Source organism: Lolium perenne, chromosome 5 (genome assembly GCF_019359855.2).
Source record: "Lolium perenne isolate Kyuss_39 chromosome 5, Kyuss_2.0, whole genome shotgun sequence".
Taxonomy (NCBI): Eukaryota; Viridiplantae; Streptophyta; class Magnoliopsida; order Poales; family Poaceae; genus Lolium; species Lolium perenne.
In genome coordinates, this window is record NC_067248.2 from 60,372,636 (window position 1) to 60,399,347 (window position 26,712).

Here is a 26,712-nt window from a genome sequence, read left to right on the forward strand (position 1 = left end):
AGTGATCCAGGAATGGAACACTGGACAGCGGTCAAGAATATCCTGAAGTAAGATATGTTTCTTTGTTATGGAGGTGACCAAGAGTTCGTTGTAACCAGTTACACCGATGCAAGTTGGAACACTGATCCCGATGACTCTAAGTCTCAGTATGGGTACGTGTTTATATTGAATGGTGCTGCAGTAAGCTGGTCAAGCTCGAAGCAGTGCACAGTGGCGAAGTCTTCAACAGAATCGGAATACATAGCGGCTTCAGAGGCTTCATCAGAAGCGGTATGGATGAAGAGCTTCATAGTTGAGCTTGGTGTGGTTCCTAGTGCATTGGACCCACTATTCATCTATTGTGACAACTTCTGGTGAGAAAAACAGATGATGATGGTAATATTACTGTCTATAAAGCTCGACTTGTCGCAAAGGGTTTCCGACAAATTCAAGGTGTTGACTACGATGAGACTTTCTCACCTGTAGCGAAGCTAAAGTCTGTGAGGATTTTGTTAACAATAGCTGCATTTTTCGATTATGAGATTTGGTAGATGGATGTCAAAACGGCGTTCCTTAATGGAGACATTGAGGAAGAGTTGTATATGGTACAACCCAAAGGTTTTGTCGATCCTAAAAATGCTGACAAGGTATGCAAACTTCAGCGTTCAATTTATGGACTGAAGCAAGCATCCAGAAGTTGGAACCGACGCTTTGATAAGGTGATCAAAGACTTCGGGTTTATACAGTGTCATGGAGAGGCCTGTATTTACAAGAAAGTGAGTGGGAGCTCTGTAGTATTCCTGATATTATATGTAGATGACTGATACGTCTCCGACGTATCGATAATTTCTTATGTTCCATGCCACATTATTGATGATATCTACATGTTTTATGCACACTTTATGTCATATTTGTGCATTTTCTGGAACTAACCTATTAACAAGATGCCGAAGTGCCAGTTGCTGTTTTCTGCTGTTTTTGGTTTCAGAAATCCTAGTAAGGAAATATTCTCGGAATTGGATGAAATCAACGCCCAGGGTCCTATTTTGCCACGAAGCTTTCAGAAGACCGAAGAGTCAACGAAGTGGGGCCACGAGGTGGCCAGGAGGGTGGCCGGCGCGGCCCAAGCCCTGGCCGCGCCTACCTGTCTCCTGGGCCCCTCGCGACGCCCCCTGACCTACCCTTCCGCCTACAAATAGCCTTCGTCGCGAAACCCCCAGTACCGAGAGCCACGATACGGAAAACCTTCCAGAGACGCCGCTGCCGCCAATCCCATCTCGGGGGATTCAGGAGATCGCCTCCGGCACCCTGCCGGAGAGGGGAATCATCTCCCGGAGGACTCTACACCGCCATGGTCGCCTCCGGAGTGATGTGTGAGTAGTCTACCCCTGGACTATGGGTCCATAGCAGTAGCTAGATGGTTGTCTTCTCCCCATTATGCTTCATTGTCGGGTCTTGTGAGCTGCCGAACATGATCAAGATCATCTATCTGTAATTCTATATGTTGTGTTTGTTGGGATCCGATGAATAGAGAATACCATGTTATGTTGATTATCAATTTATATCTATGTGTTGTTTATGATCTTGCATGCTCTCCGTTATTAGTAGATGCTCTGGCCAAGTTGATGCTAGTAACTCCAAGAGGGAGTATTTATGCTCGATAGTGGGTTCATGTCTCCGTGAATCTGGGGGAGTGAGAGAAACCTCTAAGATTATGGATGTGCTGTTGCCACTAGGGATAAAACATTGATGCTATGCCCGAGGATGTAGTTATTGATTACATTACGCGCAATACTTAATGCAATTGTCTGTTGTTAGCAACTTAATACTGGAAGGGGTTCGGATGATAACCTAAAGGTGGACTTTTTAGGCATAGATGCATGCTGGATAGCGGTCTATGTACTTTGTCGTAATGCCCAATTAAATCTCACTATACTCATCATAATATGTATGTGCATGGTCATGCCCTCTCTATTTGTCAATTGCCCAACTGTAATTTGTTCACCCAACATGCTGTTTATCTTATGGGAGAGACACCTCTAGTGAACTGTGGACCCCGGTCCAATTCTCTATACTGAAATACAATCTACTGCAATACTCGTTCTACTGTTTTCTGCAAACAATCATCATCCACACTATACATCTAATCCTTTGTTACAGCAAGCCAGTGAGATTGACAACCTCGCTGTTTCGTTGGGGCAAAATACTTGGTTTGTGTTGTGCAGGTTCCACGTTGGCGCCGGAATCCCTGGTGTTGCGCCGCACTACATCTCGCCGCCATCAACCTTCAACTTGCTTCTTGACTCCTACTGGTTCGATAAACCTTGGTTTCTACTGAGGGAAACTTGCCGCTGTGCGCATCACACCTTCCTCTTGGGGTTCCCAACGGACGCGTGTCGAACGAAAATACAATACGTCAACCACGCGCATCAAGCAAAATTTCTGGCGCCGTTGCCGGGGAGATCAAGACACGCTGCAAGGGGAGTCTCCACATCCCAATCTCTTTACTTTGTTTTTGTCTTGCTTAGTTTTATTTACTACTTTGTTTGCTGCACTAAAACAAAATACAAAAAAATTAGTTGCTAGTTTTACTTTATTTACTATCTTGTTTGCTATATCGAAAACACAAAAAAATTAGTTACTTGCATTTACTTTATCTAGTTTGCTTTATTTACTACTGTTAAAATGAGTAATCCTGAAGTTGAAGTTCGTACGTTTAAGCAACGAGGGGGAGAATGTTTAAGAGATGCTTGGTATAGAATTAGTGATGCCCATAATAGGTGCACTAAGAAACACTCCACCACTATCCTACTTAGGAATTTTTATGTTGGTGTCTCTAGCTGGAATAGGTATGTTCTTGATTGTCTCACAAAAGGTAACTTCCTAAGTACTCCTGCATTAGAAGCTAGCTGCATTATTGAGAGTCTATTTGGAATACCCCCTGTTGATGAAGTTAAAATTGAAATCTCTCTTGAAGATGTTATGAAAAAATTGGAAACCATAGAGAAAAATTTTCCAAGTGTTGAAACTAAATTGGAAATGCTACTTGATAAAACTGATGAACTTGATAAATCCTTAGGAGGAATTGATGAAAGAATTAGTGTCCTAGGAACTTGTGTTGTCCATGATAATCAAACCGATAGGATTAGCGAACTTGAAAAAGCTATGGGAGCCTTGGGATCAACCTTTTCTTTTCTTAAATATAAGGAGAAAGCTTATGTGGGTAAGGAGCAAAAGTTTATGTATGTCTCTAAAGTGCCTAAACCAAAAAAAAATATTATTATAGGCCTAAAATTGACAAAGCTCTTAGTACCACCACAGATGGGGGAGCTTATGATAACGATGCTCCGTCTTTTGATAATACTTGATACACACTTTCTGCGCCTAGCTGAAAGGCGTTAAAGAAAAGCGCTTATGGGAGACAACCCATGTTTTTACTACAGTACTTTGTTTTTATTTTGTGTCTTGGAAGTTGTTTACTACTGTAGCAACCTCTCCTTATCTTAGTTTAGTGTTTTGTTGTGCCAAGTAAAGTCGTTGATAGTAAGGTTCATACTAGATTTGGATTACTGCGCAGAAACAGATTTCTTTGCTGTCACGAATCTGGGCAAAATTCTCTGTAGGTAACTCAGAAAATTATGCCAATTTACGTGAGTGATCCTCAGATATGTACGCAACTTTCATTCAATTTGAGTATTTTCATTTGAGCAAGTCTGGTGCCTCAATAAAATTCGTCATTACGAACTGTTCTGTTTTGACAGATTCTGCCTTTTATTTCGCATTGCCTGTTTTGTTATGTTCGATGGATATTTCGATTCCATTGACTTTCAGTAGCTTTGTGCAATGTCCAGAAGTGTTAAGAATGATTATGTCACCTCTGAACATGTATATTTTGATTGTGCACTAACCCTCTAATGAGTTGTTTTGAGTTTGGTGTGGAGGAAGTTTTCAAGGATCAAGAGAGGGAGATGATACGACATGATCAAGGAGAGTGAAAGCTCTAAGCTTGGGGATGCCCCGGTGGTTCACCCCTGCATATATCAAGAAGACTCAAGCGTCTAAGCTTGGGGATGCCCAAGGCATCCCCTTCTTCATCGACAACATTATCAGGTTCCTCCCCTGAAACTATATTTTTATTCCGTCACATCTTATGTGCTTTGCTTGGAGCGTCGGTTTGTTTTTGTTTTTTGTTTTGTTTGAATAAAATGGATCCTAGCATTCATTGTGTGGGAGAGAGACACGCTCCGCTGTAGCATATGGACAAGTATGTCCTTAGGCTTTACTCATAATATTCATGGCGAAGTTTCTTCTTCGTTAAATTGTTATATGGTTGGAATTGGAAAATGATACATGTAGTAATTGCTATAATGTCTTGGATAATGTGATACTTGGAAATTGTTGAGCTCATGTTTAAGCTCTTGCATCATATACTTTGCACCTATTAATGAAGAAATACATAGAGCATGCTAAAATTTGGTTTGCATATTTGGTCTCTCTAAAGTCTAGATAATTTCTAGTATTGAGTTTGAACAACACGGAAGACGGTGTAGAGTCATATAATGTTTTCAATATGTCTTTTATGTGAGTTTTGCTGCACCGCTTCATCCTTGTGTTTGTTTCAAATAGCCTTGCTAGCCTAAACCTTGTATCGAGAGGGAATACTTCTCATGCATCCAAAATACTTGAGCCAACCACTATGCCATTTGTGTCCACCATACCTACCTACTACATGGTATTTCTCCGCCATTCCAAAGTAAATTGCTTGAGTGCTACCTTTAAAATTTCTATTCCTCTACCTTTGCAATATATAGCTCATGGGACAAATAGCCTAAAAACTATTGTGGTATTGAATATGTACTTATGCACTTTATCTCTTATTAAGTTGCTTGTTGTGCGATAACCATGTTCTTGGGGACGCCATCAACTACTCTTTGTTGAATATCATGTGAGTTGCTATGCATGTTCGTCTTGTCTGAAGTAAGGGCGATTTACCACCTAATGGTTAGAGCATGCATGTTGTTAGAGAAGAACATTGGGCCGCTAACTAAAGCCATGATCCATGGTGGAAGTTTCAGTTTTGGACATATATCCTCAGTCTCATATGAGAAAATTAATAATTGTTGCTACATGCTTATGCATAAAAGAGGAGTCCATTATCTGTTGTCTATGTTGTCCCGGTATGGATGTCTAAGTTGATAATAATCAATAGCGAGAAATCCAATGCGAGCTTTCTCCTTAGACCTTTGTACAGGCGGCATAGAGGTATCCCTTTGTGACACTTGGTTAAAACATGTGCATTGCGATAATCCCGGTAATCCAAGCTAATTAGGACAACGTGCGGGCACTATTAGTATACTATGCATGAGGCTTGCAACTTGTAAGATATAATTTACATAATACATATGCTTTATTACTACCGTTGACAAAATTGTTTCTTGTTTTCAAAACCAAAGCTCTAGCACAAATATAGCAATCGATGCTTTTCTCTTTGAAGGACCATTCTTTTACTTTTATTGTTGAGTCAGTTCACCTATCTCTCTCCACCTCAAGAAGCAAACACTTGTGTGAACTGTGCATTGATTCCTACATATTTGCATATTGTATTACTCTATGTTGACAACTATCCATGAGATATACATGTTACAAGTTGAAAGCAACCGCTGAAACTTAATCTTCCTTTATGTTGCTTCAATACCTTTACTTTGAATTATTGCTTTATGAGTTAACTCTTATGCAAGACTTATTGATGCTTGTCTTGAAGTACTATTCATGAAAAGTCTTTGCTATATGATTCAGTTGTTTACTCAAGTCATTTACATTGTTTTGATCGCTGCATTCATTACATATGCTTACAATAGTATGATCAAGGTTATGATGGCATGTCACTCCAGAAATTATCTTTGTTTATCGTTTACCTGCTCGGGACGAGCAGAAACTAAGCTTGGGGATGCTGATACGTCTCCGACGTATCGATAATTTCTTATGTTTCATGCCACATTATTGATGATATCTACATGTTTTATGCACACTTTATGTCATATTTGTGCATTTTCTGGAACTAACCTATTAACAAGATGCCGAAGTGCCAGTTGCTGTTTTCTGCTGTTTTTGGTTTCAGAAATCCTAGTAAGGAAATATTCTCGGAATTGGACGAAATCAACGCCCAGGGTCCTATTTTGCCACGAAGCTTCCAGAAGACCGAAGAGTCAACGAAGTGGGGCCACGAGGTGGCCAGGAGGGTGGCCGGCGCGGCCCAAGCCCTGGCCGCGCCGACCTGTCTCCTGGGCCCCTCGCGACGCCCCCTGACCTACCCTTCCGCCTACAAATAGCCTTCGTCGCGAAACCCCCAGTACCGAGAGCCACGATACGGAAAACCTTCCAGAGACGCCGCCGCCGCCAATCCCATCTCGGGGGATTCAGGAGATCGCCTCCGGCACCCTGCCGGAGAGGGGAATCATCTCCCGGAGGACTCTACACCGCCATGGTCGCCTCCGGAGTGATGTGTGAGTAGTCTACCCCTGGACTATGGGTCCATAGCAGTAGCTAGATGGTTGTATTCTCCCCATTATGCTTCATTGTCGGGTCTTGTGAGCTGCCGAACATGATCAAGATCATCTATCTGTAATTCTATATGTTGTGTTTGTTGGGATCCGATGAATAGAGAATACCATGTTATGTTGATTATCAATTTATATCTATGTGTTGTTTATGATCTTGCATTCTCTCCGTTATTAGTAGATGCTCTGGCCAAGTTGATGCTAGTAACTCCAAGAGGGAGTATTTATGCTCGTTAGTGGGTTCATGTCTCCGTGAATCTGGGGGAGTGAGAGAAACCTCTAAGATTATGGATGTGTTGTTGCCACTAGGGATAAAACATTGATGCTATGTCCGAGGATGTAGTTATTGATTACATTACGCGCAATACTTAATGCAATTGTCTGTTGTTAGCAACTTAATACTGGAAGGGGTTCGGATGATAACCTGAAGGTGGACTTTTTAGGCATAGATGCATGCTGGATAGCGGTCTATGTACTTTGTCGTAATGCCCAATTAAATCTCACTATACTCATCATAATATGTATGTGCATGGTCATGCCCTCTCTATTTGTCAATTGCCCAACTGTAATTTGTTCACCCAACATGCTGTTTATCTTATGGGAGAGACACCTCTAGTGATCTGTGGACCCCGGTCCAATTCTCTATACTAAAATACAATCTACTGCAATACTCGTTCTACTGTTTTCGCAAACAATCATCATCCACACTATACATCTAATCCTTTGTTACAGCAAGCCGGTGAGATTGACAACCTCGCTATTTCGTTGGGGCAAAGTACTTGGTTTGTGTTGTGCAGGTTCCACGTTGGCGCCGGAATCCCTGGTGTTGCGCCGCACTACATCTCGCCGCCATCAACCTTCAACGTGCTTCTTGACTCCTACTGGTTCGATAAACCTTGGTTTCTACTGAGGGAAACTTGCCGCTGTGCGCATCACACCTTCCTTTTGGGGTTCCCAACGGACGCGTGTCGAACGAAAAGACAATACGTCAACCACGCGCATCAATGACATATTATTGATTGGGAATGATATAGAACTATTAAGCGGTGTAAAAGGTTTTTTGAATAATAGTTTTTCAATGAAAGACCTTGGTGAAGCATCGTACATTTTAGGCATCAAGATTTATAGAGATAGATCAAGACGCCTAATAGGGCTTTCACAGAGTACATACCTAGACAAGATTTTAAAGAAGTTTAGAATGGACGAAAGTAAGAAAGGGTTCTTACCTATGTTACCTGGTAAGGTCTTGAGTAAAAATCAAGGTCCGGCTACGGCAGAAGAAAGAGAAAGGATGAATCAGATCCCCTATGCCTCAGCAGTAGGCTCTATCATGCATGCCATGCTATGTACTAGACCGGATATAGCACATGCTGTTAGTTTGACTAGCAGATATCAAAGTGATCCAGGAATGGAACACTGGACAGCGGTCAAGAATATCCTGAAGTAAGATATGTTTCTTTGTTATGGAGGTGACCAAGAGTTCGTTGTAACCAGTTACACCGATGCAAGTTGGAACACTGATCCCGATGACTCTAAGTCTCAGTATGGGTACGTGTTTATATTGAATGGTGCTGCAGTAAGCTGGTCAAGCTCGAAGCAGTGCACAGTGGCGAAGTCTTCAACAGAATCGGAATACATAGCGGCTTCAGAGGCTTCATCAGAAGCGGTATGGATGAAGAGCTTCATAGTTGAGCTTGGTGTGGTTCCTAGTGCATTGGACCCACTATTCATCTATTGTGACAACATGGGTGCCATCGCCAATGCACAAGAACCAAGGTCACACAAGAGGCTGAAGCATATCAAGCTGCGTTATCATTCGATTCGCGAGTACATCGAAGATGGAGAAGTAAAGATTTGCAAAGTACACACTGATCTGAATGTAGCAGATCCGTTGACTAAAGATCTCCCTAGGGCAAAGCATGACCAACACCAGAATGCCATGGGTGTTAGGTACCTTACAATGTAATCTAGATTATTGACTCTAGTGCAAGTGGGAGACTGTTGGAGATATGCCCAAGAGGCAATAATAAAAGTGGTTATTATATATCTTTGTGTTTATGATAAATGTTTATATACCATGCTATAATTGTATTAACCGAAACATTGATACATGTGTGTTATGTAAACAACAATGAGTCCCTAGTAAGCCTCTTGTATAACTAGCTTGTTGATTAATAGATTATCATAGTTTCATGATCATGAACATTGGATGTTATTAATAACAAGGTTATGTCATTATGTGAATGATGTAATGGACACACCCAATTAAGCGTAGCATAAGATCACGTCATTAAGTTATTTGCTATAAGCTTTCGATACATAGTTACCTAGTCCTTTCGACCATGAGATCATATAAATCACTTATACTGGAAAGGTACTTTGATTACATCAAACACCACTGCATAAATGGGTGGTTATAAAGGTGGGATTAAGTATCCGGAAAGTATGAGTTGAGGCATATGGATCAACAGTGGGATTTGTCCATCCTGATGACGGATAGATATACTCTGGGCCCTCTCGGTGGAATGTCGTCTAAATAGCTTGCAAGCATATGAATGGTTCATAAGAGACCACATACCACAGTACGAGTAAAGAGTACTTGTCAGGAGACGAGGTTGAACAAGGTATAGAGATACCGATGATCAAACCTCGGATAAGTAAAATATCGCGTGACAAAGGGAATCGGTATCGTATGTGAATGGTTCATTCGATCACTAAGTCATCGTTGAATATGTGGGAGCCATTATGGATCTCCAGATCCCGCTATTGTTTATTGGTCGGAGAGAGGTCTCAACCATGTCTACATAGTTCGCGAACCGTAGGGTGACACACTTAAGGTTTGATGTCGTATTAGTAGATATTGAATATTGAATGGAGTTCGAAGTTTTGTTCGGAGTATCGGATGGGATCCAGGACATCACGAGGAGTTCCGGAATGGTCCGGAGAATAAGATTCATATATAGGAAGTCATTTTATAAGTTTGAAAATGATCCGGTGCATTTATGGGAGGTTCTAGAAGGTTCTAGAAAAGTCCGGAAGAAATCACTATGGAAGGCGGAGTCCCGGAGGGACTCCACCTAGCATGGCCGGCCAACCCTAGGGGGTGGAGTCCCAGGTGGACTCCACCAAAGGTGGCCGGCCACCCCCCCCCCCCCCCTCATGGAAAGGTGGGAATCCCACCTCAAGTGGGAATCCCACCTTGGGTAGGTTTCCCTACACATGGAAGGTTTTAGGTTCGGGTCTTATTCGAAGACTTGTAGTCCAACACTTGGGGGTTCCACCTATATAATGAGGAGCAAGGGGAGGGGGCCGGCCACACCAAAGCCCTAGTTGGCCGCACCCCTCAAGTGGCCGGCGCCCCCCTCTCCCAAACCCTAGCCGCCCCTCCTCCACCACCTCTCCCACATACGCTTAGCGAAGCTCCGCCGGAGATCTCCATCGACACCGCCACCACACCGTCGTGCTGCCGGGATTCCAAGGAGGATCTACTACTTCCGCTGCCCGCTGGAACGGGGAGAAGGACGTCGTCTTCATCAACACCGAACGTGTGACCGAGTACGGAGGTGCTGCCCGATTGTGGCACCGTCAAGATCTTCTACGCACTTTTGAAAGCGGCAAGTGATCATCTTCTGCAACAACGAGATCTAATCTCGTAGGCTTTGGAAATCTTCAAGGGTTAGTCTCGTTCATCCCCTCGTTGCTACCGTCTTCTAGATTGCATCTTGGCTTGGATTGCATTCTCGCGGTAGGAATTTTTTGTTTTCTATGCTACGAATCCCTACACTACTCTCAAGTAAATCATCATATTGCAATTCATCCAAAGAAAAGGGGTAGAAACTTCAGACTGGCGCAGCAGGCTGGATTTTTTTTTGAAACAAGGCAAAAGATTTGCCATTTTCATTAAGTGAGAGGAAGATTTATAGAAGTGTTACAAACCCAAAACTTGACCCAATGGTCAAGCCAAAAGAAAGCCTACTCTCACGGAATTACACTACTTAACGCTTTTGCCCCCGCGAAGCTCCACATTGTCACCTCTTCTTTAACTCTTGCAACCATCATGGCAATGGTAGATGCGGTATTCCGAAACACGCGAGTATTCCGCTCCTTCCAAATTTCCCAAGACATCAACATCGCAAGGGAGGCCATAGCTTTCCTTCCATGAGCATGTTTATGGATCTCTTCACTCCACCACTCCTTGACGGAGCACCGACCATGCCACCTACTCGGATCAACATCATGCAGCCCAAGCCAGTTCTTCACAATAGTCCACACACGGATGGTGAAGCGGCACATGCATATGAGACGCCGATTCTTGAACTTGATTGCAAAGCTTGCATCTCCCACAATTTTGCCACCCTCTTTTCTCAAGCCTATCCGCCGTCCAAACTCTATTTTGTATGGTCAACCAAGCAAATAATTTGCATTTTGGGGGGCCCAAGGCCTCCACACTAAGGATGGCATGGAATAATTAGGATGACCCAAGAATTGCATGGTGTAAGCCGACTTGGAAGAATAGCATCCACTAGTAGTTAACTTCCATGAGATAGTATCCGGAGTGGTAGGATCCATTTGCAAGTTGCTCACTAGCTCCCAAAGGTTTGCGAATTGCACAATGTGTTCAACGGAGAGGCCATCTTGCATATTGATTTGCGAGACCCAAGAGTTGTTTTCCATAGCCTTGCTAACGGTGCACTTCCTCCTTTTTGAGTCTTTAAAATGAGGGGGGCAATATCTTTAGGCCGTCTTCCATCTAGCCATGGGGCCTCCCAAAATTGCGCTTTCTTTCCATTCCCAATGGTCACCCTTGTAGCCGCGGCGAAGAGTTCCTTATTTTGTGGTGTGCAAGGGGTTCCAAGACCCGCCCACGGTTTGGTCTCGTCATTCCACTCGTGCCATAGCCACCTCATTCGAAGCGCGGACGCAAACTTAGTGAGATTGAGGATCCCAAGGCCACCGAACTCTTTTGGTTTGCAAACCGTTTCCCAATTTACTTTGCATTTACCCCGGTTACTTTCTCACAACCCGCCCAAAGGAAGGATATCCTAATGCTATCAATCTTCATGAGGACCTCCATCGGAATGTTGAGCACGGTGATGAAATAAATAGCAATGCTAGTGAGGACGGATTTCACAAGAGTGCCCCTGCCGGCCATGGTGACATGCTTCCCAATCCATGGCATAAGCTTGTTGGCCACCATATCCTCAAGAGGTTGAAAGTGAATTCTCTTTAACCTTTTCACCGAGAGCGGAAGGCCAAGGTACTTCATTGGGAAGTTTGAACGGGTAGCCGGGAAAGCTTGAAGAACATGGTCAAGATCAATATTTTCACACCTAATGGCGGCCACATGACTTTTTATGCAATTAGTGACAAGACCGGTGACATCTCCAAATTGTTGCAAAATGGAGGATAGATAGTTGATGTCATCCTTGTTGGGCACCATGAAAATGGCGGCATCATCGGCATATAGGGAGGTTCGAATCATGGGAGCTCTACCTCTCAATCTATGGAGGTGACCTTGGTCGGTGGCCTTGCAAATAAGGTGATGAACTGGGTCAATGGCTAGGACGAAGATTAGCGGGGATAGAGGGTCCCCTTGCCTAAGCCCTCTTCCGTGCTTTATAGGCTCTCCCGCAATGCCATTTAGGAGCACTCTTGAGGAAGAAGAGGCAAGGATAGCTGAAATCCAATCCCGAAATTTACTTGGGAGGCCCAAGTGTTGAAGCAAGTCCATCAAATAATCCCACCTCACTAAGTCAAACGCTTTTTTGATGTCAAGCTTGAAAAGGAGTGATAGCATTTTTGACTTGTGAAGCTTTCTCGCCAAGTTTCTAACATAGAGGAAGTTGTCATGGATGCTCCTAGTTTTTATGAATGCGCTTTGAGCGTTGGAGATAAGCCTATTCATGAACGGTGCAAGCCTATTAGCCATCATCTTGGAGATTAGCTTTGCAATGGCATGTATGAGACTTATGGGGCGGAAATCAGTGATCTCTTTGGCGCCATCTTTCTTGGGGATGAGGGCAATGTTTGCGGAATTTAGCCAATGGAGGTTATTGGTACGCAAACTTGAGAATTGGTTGACAACCGCCATCACATCCGCTTTTATTGCGGCTCTTCTCGGTGGATATAGGCAAAGCTACAGAATGTCGACTCTTTGATTGCGGCTCTTTGATGGTGATTAGTTCTATGATTGACAACAACGACATCGAGTCACACACCAGGGGTGGACAGGCGAAGAACTCCATGAAGCAAAACCATATCTTATTCCAACTATCTTTATACTAATACTACACGAGATCGGTGCTACTCTTTTTATGAGGCGGTGATGTCTCCCAAGGCGTCGTCCGAGGCGGTGGAACCCTGGCTCACTCCGGCCCGTCTGGCTCGCCGGCGGCCAGGCCATTCTCTCCCTCCGGCGGTGTTCTCTTCTCCGTCAAGCGGCCGTTTCGATCCGCTCGATGATCTGGTCGTGGAGGATGAGTGTTCGGTGGCGGAGGAGGTGGCGTGGGCTGGCCTTGAAGATGATCCGGAGGTGTTGCTGATCGACAAGGATCTGGATCGCGCGGCGCTCCTGGAGGACTTTTGGGTGAAGATCGGCTTCCCTGCGGCAGCGACCAGGTCTTGGGGGAGGAATGCATCGACGGTGGCGGAGGCTGTGCCGCGGGCACGCTCGTCGTCTCCTCTGCGCGTTTCTGTGAAGCTTCGCGAGCTCTCTCTAGCTCGCCGCCGGGGAGGCGGCTTCCGCGGCAGCCGGTGCGCCTCAAAAGCTGGAAAGGCCCGCTTCCCCCCAAGAGGTTCACGCCGCCGGCTGTCTTCGACGACTTCCTCGACGCAGCCGCCAAGGGAGCGAGGCGGACGCTCGGCGACGCGCCCCGGCCGGCAAGCGAGGCGAGTTCTCCGCCTCCGTTTGAAACGGACGCGGCGGGATCTTCGCACCTTGGGCCGCGGGTGTGTTGGGCCAGACTGGGCCGCGCGCTGGTGGGCCTGCAGCGAGGGGTTAGACGGGGGGGCGTGACGGCGTGCGATCATACGATCACACGACCGTGCTCGCGACGAAGTCACGTCGCCGCCGCCTCGCGTCCATCTTCGCCGCCGCCCCTTCCTCCTGACCCACGCCCGAGCCTTTCGCCGTCGTCTGCTCCCCTTGTGCGCGCTCTGCTTCGTCGCTCCTTCGTCGACGTGGTGGCGTCGGGCGCCTCAGGTCCCATGGCCGGGCCACCCGCTCCGTTCCTCCGGGGACGGCGCCTGCTCCTCCGGCGCCGGCTCGCCCGCAGGCGGCGGCTGCTGCGTCGGTCACCGGAGGGTACCAAGGCCCTCCGGGGTTCCAAGGATGGCCGCAGGGGGCCCTCATGCCACCGGCCCCTGCTGCGCCGCCCCGGCCCCAGGTGGGGTATCGCCCGCCGCAGCCGCGCATGCCGACCGCTCCTTTCATGCCTCATCAACAGCCGCCGTATCCTCCGCAACAGCATTACCCTCAGTACCCGCCGCAGCAGCAGTATGCTTAGTTTCAAGGTCAATTTTTCCCCGCTTCTAATCCAACACAGCAGCCGGTGGTGTCACTTTTACCACAGCAGGTTAACCCGCCGGCGCAGCCTGGACAGCAGAAGAACAGGAGGAAGAAGAAACCTGTCGCAGCGGTGGGGACAGCGGGAGGTGGCAATGTTGTGCCACCGGCTATGCTGCAGGGTCCCATGCAGGACCCGCAACCGGCGGGTATTCCTACGCCCGTGTTGGAGGCGGTTCCTGCACCTCTGCCGATGCCGATTGCTCCACCAGTGGTTACTGCACCTGCGGCGACTGCACCTGTGGTGAAGCCGAAGAAGGAGGGTCGCTGTTGGAAGTGCGCGGTCAACACGCATGCTTCTAAGGATTGTAAGGTTCCTCATTACTGCTTAGTTTGTGACTCTGGGGCACACCCGACTATTCGTTGCCCTGTGCTGAAGACCCCGAGACCTATGAGTTTTTTTGTGGGTTGCGGTAATGACGCCACGCTAGATCTCCAGGTTCCTGACTCAGTTTATAAGCCACAGATGTTATCCAGCGGAGCACCTACAGCTTTGGTACAGGTGTCAGGGGAGGGGACTGTTGCAGCGGCAGATATTCAGAATCTCATGGCTCGCATGTGTCCGGGGAACCCCACTTGGAAGTGGGAGGCGCAGCCTCATGGTAATAACGCTTTCCTGATTGGGATCCCTACCGCTGAGGACTTGTTGAGGATTGACGGTATGCAGATGAGTGTGCCGAAGATTAATGCACAGGCCATGGTTTCTTCTTGGACTCAGCAGGATGTTATGCCAGAGTTTGTGATGGAGCCTGTTTGGGTGCATGTTGAGGGTGTTCCGAATGCTCTACGTCACTTCCTCGGTCTATGGGCTGTTGGTACTTTTATTGGTACTACTATTGATGTGGATTTGTACACCTTGAGGAGTCAAGGGTTAGTTCGTATTCAGGTGGCCATGAGAGATACTTCTGTTCTGGAGAAAGATAAGGCTAAACACGGACCACCATGCTTAGAGGTGCTGGCTCGATTACAGCTTAATGGATACAGATTCAGATTTCGTCGTGAGTCTTCTGAGTACAAGCTAGACCCTAGGTTTCGTCCTTTCTTTTGGAAGGGTGAATATGAGGACGATGCGGCTCATGGTGACGATGATGGTTTTGATGATGCCGCGGCAGAGGGGGCACCAGGGGCCTCACATATGGACGTTGATGGCCATGCATCTTTGCCTCCTTCTGGCACAGCTTCGGTACCGGTTACTCAGGTCGCCATGACCCCGTTTAACCACTCGCCGACGACAGACAGGGGCAAGGCGATTGTGGCTAGAGCTTTGACGGTGTCGCCACACTTGGTGGCAACTCCGCCTCCGTCGCGTGTTCAGACTTTTATGCAGGGAAGGACTCGCCCGGTGTCTTCGTCTTCTACTCCTCTCGGTGGTCCTTTCGTTGCTCCCACTCCGTCTTCTACCACGCCTCAGACGGAGAGGGGGCTTCAGAGGGCTTCTTCTTCGACGGTTGGCTCGTCGGACTCGGGGATGCAGCGCCACGCCGTGGTGGTGGTGGAGCAGCAGCAGCCGGCCTTGGGCTCGGCACTGCCGCAGCTCCCTGCCGCTGATGCGGCGACGCAGCAGCCGGCCCATGGTCCGGTGGGGCTTTAGCAGCTGGCCGGGGGCTTAGCGGCGCAGCAGCAGGTCGTCAGCACGGAGGGGCAGCAGCCACCGCCCTTGGTCTCGATGGCGCTGCAGCAGCCGGCCACATGCAAGGAGGGTCAGCACACAGCCCCTTGCGCGCCTGTGCAGCAGTCGGCCTCTGGCCAGGGTGCTTCGTCGCCGTGCGGAGGGCCTGGGGTGGTGCCGTCTTCGCCCCGTGCGCCTCAGGTGGAGGAGCAAGACAGGTTGGGGAGGCGCCCCAGCCGGTCCCCTGTGAGGCGCCCCAGCCGGTCCCCGGCGCCCTCTCTGCCTAGGGGGGCTTCGGCGTCGCGGTCGGGTTCGGTGCAGGGGGCTTCATCGCCATCTACCCCTGCATCGAAATCTTCTTCACCAGCGTCTGGACTGTCATCTTCACCGCGCTTGTCTCTGCCTCCGCCAGCTGCAGCCGTCTTGCAACCTCCCCCCACTATTCCTCCACCAGTTGCGCAGCCGCCGGTGAGGAGGAGTGGGAGGTTTGCTACGACGGAGGATGGCGTGGAGGCTACGGATGAAGACGTGATGCAGAGGGCTATGCGGCGCAAGGCGGAAAAGAACCTCGACATGGCAGGTACTAGAATTTCATCCAAGTCCTTCACTTCTTTTTCTGATACTAGAATTTCTTCGAATTTGAGTAGTGTAGGTATATCTTTGGGTAGAGGTTCGGATGAGATTTTAGCTTCAGCTCATGTGTTGAGACAGGCGGAGCTTGACCGTTTAACGGTTGCTCCAAATGGATCCACTGAGCTGGCTACTTCCATTGTTGACGATGACGAAGATGATGGCATCCTAGATGGTCATCTTCTCTCGGCTTTAGTTGGAAGTGTGACAGAAGTTGATTTAGACCACTCAGAGCTTAGTTCAGTTTATGACCTCTCTGCCTCTGAACGTGGTTCTAGATCATCGGCTGGAAAGAAATCTCGTAGATATGGCAAAAAGTCTAAATCCAAAATAGTTTCTCGATGAACGGCATGTTTCGGAATAGCAGAGGTCTTGGTGACTTGGCTAAGCATTCTCACATTGCCGATGGTTGTAGAGATTATGATTTAGATTTCATTGCTATATCGGAGACGGGTAGGCGAAATTTCACACAAAGTTTTCTCGACCGATTGTCAGGCGGAATTAACTTTCAGTGGTTTTCTCGCCCACCTCGTGGTAGATCCGGTGGCATTTTACTTGGCGTCCGTATTGATACCATGACTGTCTTAGCTAGTTCTGATGGAGAGTATCACATTAAGCTCGACATTCAGAATAAAGCAGACGGGTTCAAGTGGAGTCTGGTCGCTGTGTATGGTGCCGCTCAGGATGCGTTTAAGGCTGACTTTTTACGTGAATTGGTAAATCTTACAAAAGATAATCCCTATCCGATTCTAATCGGAGGCGATTTTAATTTGTTGAGATTTCCTCACGAGAAAAGTAAAGGCCACTTTGATGGACATTGGCCTTTTCTGTTCAATGCTGTCATTGACAGTCTTGATTTAAGGGAGGTGTTCATGTCTGGTCGACAGTTTACTTGGGCCAACAGCTTGCCTGAACCCACTTACGAGAAACTAGATCGCGTGTTGATGGACACCGAATGGGAAAATAAATATCCTATGGTGTCTGTCCGTGCACTAGAACGTATTGTAAATCTGTCTGACCATGCCCCCATCCTTCTAACCACTGGGAATCCCCGTCCTGTGTGTAAGCGTCCGTTCAAATTTGAACTTGGTTGGCTACATCGAGAGGGTTTTCATGATATGGTTAAGAAGGTTTGGGAGAGACCGGTCGGAGGCAGCTCTCCAATTCTGTGATGGAACAATAAGATGCGGTCAATGCGCAAACATCTCTGTGGTTGGGCTGCCCACACGGCTGGTATCCTTAAAAAAGAGAAGGCTCGCTTATCAAATGTTATTGATGAGCTTGAGGCTTTTGCGGAGGTTAGACCGTTGTCGACGCAGGAGATTGAACTCAAAAATCAATCAAATGCGCAGATGGCGAGTCTTCTTCGTGAGGAGGAACTCAAATGGTACCAGCGATCCAAAGCCCAGTTCATTTTAGAGGGAGATTCAAATACGCGATATTTCCATGCTTTAGCCAATGGGAGACATCGGAAAAAACGTATTCATTCTCTTACTCAAGATGAAGGCGTGATTGAAGGCCACGAGCAGCTCAAATCTTACATTACTAATTATTATAAAGGTTTGTTTGGTCCTCCGGAGGAAAGTACTTTCTCTCTTAATGAGGATTTAACGGCCGATATACCCCAAGTTTCCGTTGAGGAAAATGGTCTACTAACCGCACCTTATACTGAGGAAGAGGTTCAGAAGGCAGTTTTCCAAATGGAATGCAACAAAGCACCGGGTCCTGATGGTTTCCCAGCTGAGTTTTATCAAACTTTCTGGGATACGATTAAATCGGACCTTCTAGATTTGTTCAGTGACCTACACTCTGGACAACTAGAATTATTTCGTCTAAATTTTGGTGAAGTAATCTTGTTACCGAAAGTTAATGAGGCAGAAAGGATTCAACAATATAGACCTATCTGCCTATTAAATGTAAGTTTCAAGATTTTCACGAAAGTGGCCACCATTAGACTTAATACGGTTGTGGATCATGTTGTCCAGCCATCACAGACGGCCTTTATGCAAGGAAGAAACATCCTTGATGGAGTGGCGGTCTTGCATGAGACGGTACATGAGATGCATTCTAAGAAATTAAATGGGGTTATTTTAAAACTAGATTTTGAAAAGGCGTATGATAAAGTTAAGTGGTCGTTTCTACAGCAAACACTCAGGATGAAAGGTTTTTCTCCAGAGTGGCGCGCTCTGATAAATGATTTTGTGTATGGAGGTAGTGTCGCAATCCGGGTTAATGATGACACCGGTCACTATTTCCAAACACGAAAAGGGTTACGCCAAGGGGATCCGTTATCACCGATGTTGTTTAACATTGTAGCGGATATTCTGGCTATACTCATAGAGCGGGCTAAGGCTGATGGCCAGATTGAAGGAGTGATTCCACATCTAGTTGATGGTGGCTTATCTATACTTCAATATGCCGATGATACAATTCTATTTATGGATCATGATCTTGAAAAAGCTCAAAATTTGAAATTAATCTTGGCGGCTTTTGAGCAATTGTCAGGATTGAAAATCAATTTCCATAAAAGTGAATTGTTCTGTTTCGGTGATGCCCAAAATGATATGACTCTGTACACAGAGTTGTTTGGTTGTGGGCAAGGCTAATTTCCGATTCGTTATTTGGGTATTCCGATTCATTATCGGAGACTTACAATCGCGGAATGGAAATTAGTGGAAGAAAGACTACAAAAACGCCTTAGTAGTTGGAAAGGCAAGTTGCTGTCCCTAGGTGGAAGATTGGTACTCATTAATTCGGTACTCACAAATATGGTACTGTATATGTTATCATTTTTCATCCTACCAAAAGGAATTCTGCATAAACTCGATTATTATCGATCCAGATTCTTTTGGCAAGGGGACAGCGAGAAAAAGAAATATCGACTGGTTAAGTGGAGTATAGTTTGTAGTCCCAAAGACCAAGGTGGGCTTGGAGTTCATGATTTGGCAGTCAAGAATTCGGCCCTATTGGGAAAATGGCTGTTTAAGCTCCTCACTGAAGATGAGACTTGGCAGACTATCCTTCGGCGAAAGTATATCGGTTCGAAGACATTATCCCAAATGGTTTGGAAACCAGGGGATTCTCACTTCTGGGCCGGGCTAATGGCGACAAAAAATGAATTTTTTCGCCATGGCACTTTCTCAATCAGAAATGGAGCACAAATACGTTTCTGGGAAGATGCTTGGCTTGACAATGCACCCCTAAGTGAACAGTATCCAGCTCTTTATAGGATTGCTCGTCGTCAAGGTGATACCATTGCTACCGTAATGGCTACCTCACCCCCGAATGTGACGTTCAGACGGGTTTTTACTTGGACAAAGACTTGCGGCATGGAATACCTTAATTCAACGGCTCGGGGATATTCAATTATCGGACGAACCGGACGAATTTAGATGGAACCTTCATGCCAATGGTGCTTTCTCTGTGAAATCTTTCTACAACGCGATCCTTCTTTCTGATTTACCAGTTGATAATAATAAAAAGATTTGGAAGATGAAGATACCATTAAAAATTAAATTTTTTGGATGGTATCTTCGTCGAGGGGTAATCCTCACCAAAGACAATCTTGTTAAGCGTAATTGGCATGGGAGTACTCGATGTGTTTTCTGTCATCAGGACGAAACAATCAAGCACTTATTCTTCCAGTGCCAGTTCGCGAGATCTATATGGCCAGTCATCCAAGTAGCGTCTACCCTGTATCCTCCGACTAGTGTTGCTAATGTCTTTGGTAATTGGCTTCATGGTGTCGATTCAAGGTTTAAGTTGCTTCTTAGGGTGGGGGCGCTTTGGCTATGTAGAAATGACAAGATTTTTAATGATATAAATTGCTCTTTGTTGCAGGTCATCTACAGATGTACAAGTATTCTCCGTTCGTGGTTACCTCTTCAGCGAGTGGAGAACCGAGACCTGTTTACGGAGGTCTGTACACGGTTGGAGGCTACGGCGAGGGATACTTTTTCCCAACATGGGTGGCAGCATAGTCTACGGATAGATGCCCCACCTACTTCTTAGGCGTTATATGTTTCATCCTGATATGTATCTCGCCTAGTTTTTGTTTTTATCTTTTTCGAACCTGAGACAACATAAACGGCTGTGTGCATCCTGGTTATGCAGAGGCTGGATGTAATTGCTTATAAAAGTAATGAAAGCATCCTTTATCGAAAAATCTTTGTCTCTTGAAGACACACAATCTGACAAGAAGTGGAAGCAACCAGATCACTTACAACATCTCTACGCCTTGTGCAGTTTAGCCCTCTTGGATTCCAGCTCAGACAATTCACATTGCAATCTAACATTTGGAAACTTTGCTAACATCAGGCAACTTGCAGTTCAGCGAAGTCATACTTTTACAAATAAAGGACCTTGCCAGGGTCAACAGAGGCAACCGGCCAAGGTTACAAACAGGCAGCAAATGACGATGGTAGTCTTTCTTGGACGGTCTTGCTCTACCATGCAGGGAAATATAAGATAGCAACAAGGAGAACTGGTGCGAAATAGTTTGTTGTAACATGGTGCACTTAGATACTGCTAGATGACATAATGGTGGCAATCATGCTTGCCCAACCGCCTCCGTGGCGGTGTCGCCTGCATGATCAACAGCCGCTGCTCCGCCATGCTCCACCAGCGCATCCTCCACCGCCGTCGCGAAGTCACAGTCCAGACGGAACAGGGCTCTCAGGGCGGCCACGGCGATGTCTGGTAAATCCCCCTGGAACATCTGAACGAACTTTGCGATGGCATCTTCAGTTACAGCTTGCCCCTCCGCGACTATGCCCAGACGCTGGCAGAGCATCTTCTCTGCTAGCTTCGCGATAGGCATCGCCCTCTTCTTTGCTTTGAGTCTGGGGCTGGACCGATGTACAGGGAAACCAGCAAAACCGGTGATCCCAGCCAGCGTCTTCCTTCGCGTCGTTGGAGGTCGTGGTGGCGTGGACGTCGGGTCAGGAGCTGCCAGCAGTGGCATCTGAATCTGCACAAACAAGGGTGTCTGTTGCGCTGAGGTTTGGCTCTGGGAAGACATTGGAGTGACAGCAACAGAGACATGCACTGGAGTTTTAACCTGTACCTCTTCACTGGAAGGCGAGTCCCTGTGCTCCTGTCCACTGGCATTAAGCTCGTGGTGCTGCTCGTCCAGGCTGAGAGATGGTGAGGGGACCTGGCTTGGTGGCGTCATCGGCTGGGGCGAGGCCTGCTTCTGGTGCTGCATATCCAGGAAGGTGAATGGCAGTGGCTCCTGGCATGGCTCGATCAGGTCCTGCAGTTGTCGCACCGGTGGCGTTTGGCTTGGTGGCGTGGCTGCTTGTGGAGGGAGGAAGAGGCGCACCGGTGTCGGTCCGTCACTCGGCAGCGGTGGTGGTGGCGGCAGGTCAATGCACCCCAAAGAACGTCCATGCTGCTGTGAAGCGATGGGCGCCGAACAGCCCGACGCCGCTGCTGCGACCATCTGCGCCGGCGAGCCCCCAGCTGCCACTGTATGAGCCTCCACCATCCTGGACCAGGGGAAGGCCTCGAGAGAAGCAGGACGCACAGGCACCCCGAGGCAAGGCAGCATCGTCCTTACCCAGGAGGCACGACCCTCGAAGACAACCTCCGAGGCAGAGACGGGCGGCTGCACGAGGAGATGCAGGCGGTGAGCGTCCTCGCCGGCCTCCCGAGGCCGTGCGCAGAGAGCGTGAACGAGAAGGACGCGGCCAGCCTTCAGGGGAGTAGTCGCGGCGGCGGTGACCAGAGGCTGGAATGACCGCTCCACATGCCAGCCTGGATATTGTCATGTTGGAAGTTATTCAGAGCCTATGGAATTTTCTGGGAGTCTCTTGTGATGCCTGCTGCAGCGTGAACAACTTCTGTTCAAGTTTGAATTCCGGAAGGAAACCATTAGATAGAGAACAAGAAAACCAAAATTGTTGAGTCCAGTTTGGAATTTCACCCTGAGATGTTCAGCCTAGCACTCTTGACTCTGATTTTGCAGTCACGGGCCCTTCTATTACTGTGTAGCTTGCAATGTTTGTAGTACGAATTGTCGAGAATTGTTTGTGAATGGAAAATAGAAGCTCAGAATCTAAGTGAAGAAAAAAAAAAACAGGTGGTACTGTTGTGCAGTGCACACTTTCATTTGGAGTTGATGTTAAACATATTTTAGTAGTATATTAGAAAATGCCATCATAATTTTAGCACAACAGTGTTCAGCTATTACAGCAGAAGGAACATTCTGAATCTTCTGGCTGAGATCAGTTTAGTTCTGTCATGTCAACTGGACTACAAGAACCTTCTCAACTCTGGGTGTAGCAACTGTGATTTCAGTGTTATACCAGATTTGAAACTCTGATGCAATGTTTATAGGGATTCCTGCCCAAATTGTTTACTTTTCCTACCCTCTTAACATTTTTTAGGGGAAACGGGAGGAGCTCTACTTTTGCATTATAATTAGGCTGGAAACTGTACAATAGATAAAGCCAGGATCGGCCCAAAAGGTACATGTGGAATTAAATTAAGTTGACCAAAACTGTATAATGGCTAAATGCCTCTAACATCAACGAATATGTGCCTTAAGACTTGACAGTGAACACTGAAATATTCATGGATTAGACTTCCAAAGAGATAAATGTGTTAATTATTTAAAATTGATGACAACGTGTATCATACATACGAAATCTTCAATAAACCAACCATACATGCACATACATATACATGTAATTTTTTTTAGCAATGTATATTATTTGTTGAAGCAAAATACTCTAACACACCCTGAAATAAACATCAAACCCCTTATACTTCTTTATTCTTCGCCATGACTCCATAATCACCGTCATCTTTCTCTTCTGTGTTGAATTAGGCGTACTCGGAAGGGTAGGCGACAAGGTAGGCCTCAATCGCCTTTAAGATGCCAAGGTAACCCTCAACAATCACCGCTTGGTCCTCTGGTGCCAGCGCGCTGTCGCTGTCAATCCTCTCGTACTCCACCCTGAACTTGGCCACATAGGCGTCGTCCCCAGCCACCTCGAACTTCACCTCATTCACCAGAAACTTGAGCTGGTTCCTCACTTTTCCACTCTCGAGCACCTCAGTCCTTAGCACCCGCGCCCCCTTACGAAGCTACCGCCTGAGGCAGCGGCTGCCGCAGCGCTGAGCGTCGAGGTGGTGACGCTGTCGGGGCCACCATCGCCCTCCACATTCACGGCGACAAAGAAATCCGCGCAGGCCTTGAGCAAGGCCTCGCCGGAGCAGCTCACCTTCCACATCCGTTCGGCTGACACCACCAGGCCGCATTCGTTGGTGATCACACAATCAGCCACCATTTTGACAGTCCGTAAGTGTACACTGATGGATGCTGGCAAGTTCTTAGACTCGTGGTAGCTGATGCTCGTGTGTGTGTGTGTGTGATTCAAGGAAGTGGCTGCGCTCATTTATTTCTAGGTGCAAGAGAGTTCAGATCAAGCCTCATGTGACGCGCTCGTCAGGAGCTATCCGAGTTCTAGACTATTAAGTGTGCTGACTAGTGACTTTTTTTCTAGGGCGCCTAGATTCTAGATGAGTTGACGTGAAAGCGACGGACGGAGATTTAGTGATGCTTACCTATGTGTTTTGCCATCCAATCAAAATCCAACAAATATGGTTTATCCAAATTTGAAACTCGAAATTAAACCTGTCTCGAAAAATTGAAAAATCTAGTAAATCATACATGTTCTGGGAAAGTTTTATTTCCTTCAGATCACTCAGTTTATGTTTAAAGTCATTTAATCATAAACCACTTCTTTAAATGAAATAAAACTTTCTGAGAATACACAATGAAACCTGTATGACTTATTGGACTTTTTTGCAGCTTTTCAGAACAGTTTGAATTTTGATTTCAAATTCTGGTCACGTTGTCCGTTAGATCTTGGTCTGAATATCAGCCCAAAGGTGACATAGATGTCTGAGGGTGTAGATGTGAGCGGCAATAGACAGTTCTAGGGCCCTTGGCACTAGCGGTAGTGCGAGGCCGGCGGTCGCGACACCATCTCTAAAACAGAATATGCTAATTCTGCCCTCCTTTGTATATTTGGATTCTCTCTTTTGGTGGTGGTCGTGTCGTGTGTGCGTGGTGGACTAGGGTTCGCGTGGTGGCATCAGTTGCAATATTTGTCTCGCGGTCTTCAGTTATGGTTTTGTCCTGAGTGGAGGGTGCCGACCTAGTCTTTAGCTTGTAAACCACTTGTATATATCGACCCAATGAAATGGAAAGATTTTGTATTTTCTCGAAAAAATTGTAAAATGTATAGTGTGATGTGTCGTAATACTGTTACAAGCTTGAAAGTCCGGGCAACGAGGTAAAGGTGGAAGGATTTGTCACATTTTTCGATAGAGGGAATTTATTAATATTGCAGATGCCAATTACATCTAGTCTCTGCAATGATGCAATACATTAATGGTAGCACCGATGGACACAGCTAAAAAGAGGAAAAAAGAAGCTAAAAATAGAAAAGTCCCTGCTTCGGTCTTTGCAGCAACTGAGCAGAAGCATAGACACTACCAAGACAACATCTGAAATCCATGTTCTTCGAAAGCCACGTCTTCATGAAGGAAACAGTGTACAAGCGTCATCGTCGTCGATCGAGAATTTTAGATTTTTACCCTAAAGACAGTCTCGCTCCTAAAACAATGCCTTTAACAAGTCCGTTGCTAGACAAAACAAATTAAGGCTAGACCTTTAATTTTCACATGAAAGATAAAATTTTAAATTTGATATGTGTTGTCGCCCCCACTTGCATAGCGCTGCTACGAAAACTGAAACACCAAGCCAATCCTGACCGCAGCAAAGACTCAAACCACCAATAATAGTCCTCAATTATGGGCTTTCATAATATTCACCGCATCTAACTTCAACATGGACCAAAACATCCCCAAATGGCAACAAATAGGAGAGCTTCGCGCCACTCCCTCCATACCCCGGATGCCGCGCCAAGTCCAGCGCGTCCCATCTACTCCTCCACTCCGCGCGAAGAGGAGAACTAGGAGAACGCCATCCTCACTCACACCGTCTTTGCCGGCCAGGGGGCCATAACAACCAGCAGCGGTGGCCAGGAAGGGCCCCTAATCTGGTTTGTAGGTGAAAGAGCCGATCGCCCCGGAGCCGCACGCCCGTGCTGACCCGGGGCTTCATTTCCTTTTTTTAAATACAAAAACGGTATAATGGCTAAAGTCCTCTAACATCGATAAATCTGTGATTTAAGATTTAACAGCAAACACTGAAATATTCATGGATTAGACTTCCAAAGAGATAATTGTGTTAATTATTTCAAATCGATGACAACGGGTATCATACATACGAAATCTTCAATAAACCAACCATGCAGGCACAAACATATATATGTAATTTATTTGCGAGCAATGTATATTATTTGTTGAAGCAAAATACTCAAATACACCCTGAAATAAACATCAAACCCCTTATACTTCTTTATTCTTCGCCATGACTCCATAATCACTGTCATCTTTCTCTTCTGTATTGAATTAGGCGTATTCGGAAGGGTTGGCGACAAGGTAGGCCTCAATCGCCTTTAAGATGCCGAGGTAACCCTCAACAATCACCGATTGGTCCTCCGGTGCCAGCGCACCGTCGCCATTGATCCTCTCGTACTCCACCCTAAACTTGGCCACACAGGCGTCGTCCCCAGCCACCTCGAACTTCACCTCGTTCACCAGAAACTTGAGCTGGTTCCTCACCTTTCCGCCCTCCAGCACCTCAGTCCTTAGCACCCGCGCCGCGTCGTCGCGTGCCACCACGCGGTCCCTTACGAAGCTACCGCCTGAGGCAGCGGCTGCCGCGGCGCTGAGCGTCGAGGTGATGGATGACGCTGCCAGGGCCACCATCGCCCTCCACATTCACGGCGACAAAGAAATCCACGCAGGCCTTGAGCAAGGCCTCGCCGGAGCAGCTCACCTTCCACATCCTTTCGGCTAACACCGCCAGGGCGCATTCGTTGGTGATCACACAATCAGCCACCATTTTGACAGACCGTAAGTGTACACTGATGGATGCTGGCAAGTTCTCAGACTCGTGGTAGCTGATGCTCGTGTGTGTGTGCGTGTGTGATTCAAGGAGGTGGCTGCGTTCCTTAATTTATAGGTGCAAGAGAGTTCAGATCAAGCCTCATGCGACGCGCTCGTCAGGAGCTTTCCGAGTTCTGGACTATTGAGTACTAAGCTGTTCAATCTTATCCCATGTGTGCTGACTAGTGACTTTTTTTCTAGGGCGGCAAGATTCTAGATGGGTTGACGTGAAAGCGACGGACGGAGATTTAGTGATGCTTACCTGTGTGTTTTGCCATCCAATCAAAATCTAACAGTTATGGTTTATCCAAATTTGAAATTCGAAATTAAACCTGCCTAGAAAA

General features: G+C 46.7%; 1 protein-coding gene and 2 pseudogenes across 1 annotated transcript; all 3 read right to left on the reverse strand.

The window, feature by feature from the left end:
- Positions 1–20,677: 20,677 nt before the first annotated feature.
- LOC127304663 (uncharacterized) lies at positions 20,678–21,935 on the reverse strand. The gene is made up of 2 exons (XM_051335280.2): positions 21,405–21,935; positions 20,678–21,308 (listed from the first exon to the last, which is right to left on the reverse strand). Exons 1-2 carry the CDS (start codon positions 21,888–21,890, stop codon positions 20,889–20,891), a joined length of 906 nt encoding a protein of 301 aa, XP_051191240.1. The 5' UTR covers positions 21,891–21,935; the 3' UTR covers positions 20,678–20,888.
- A 1,049-nt stretch (positions 21,936–22,984) lies between these two features.
- Positions 22,985–23,706, reverse strand: LOC127299297 (uncharacterized; annotated as a pseudogene).
- A 1,879-nt stretch (positions 23,707–25,585) lies between these two features.
- LOC127299295 (major pollen allergen Aln g 1-like) lies at positions 25,586–26,394 on the reverse strand (annotated as a pseudogene).
- Between the last annotated feature and the right edge of the window lie 318 nt (positions 26,395–26,712).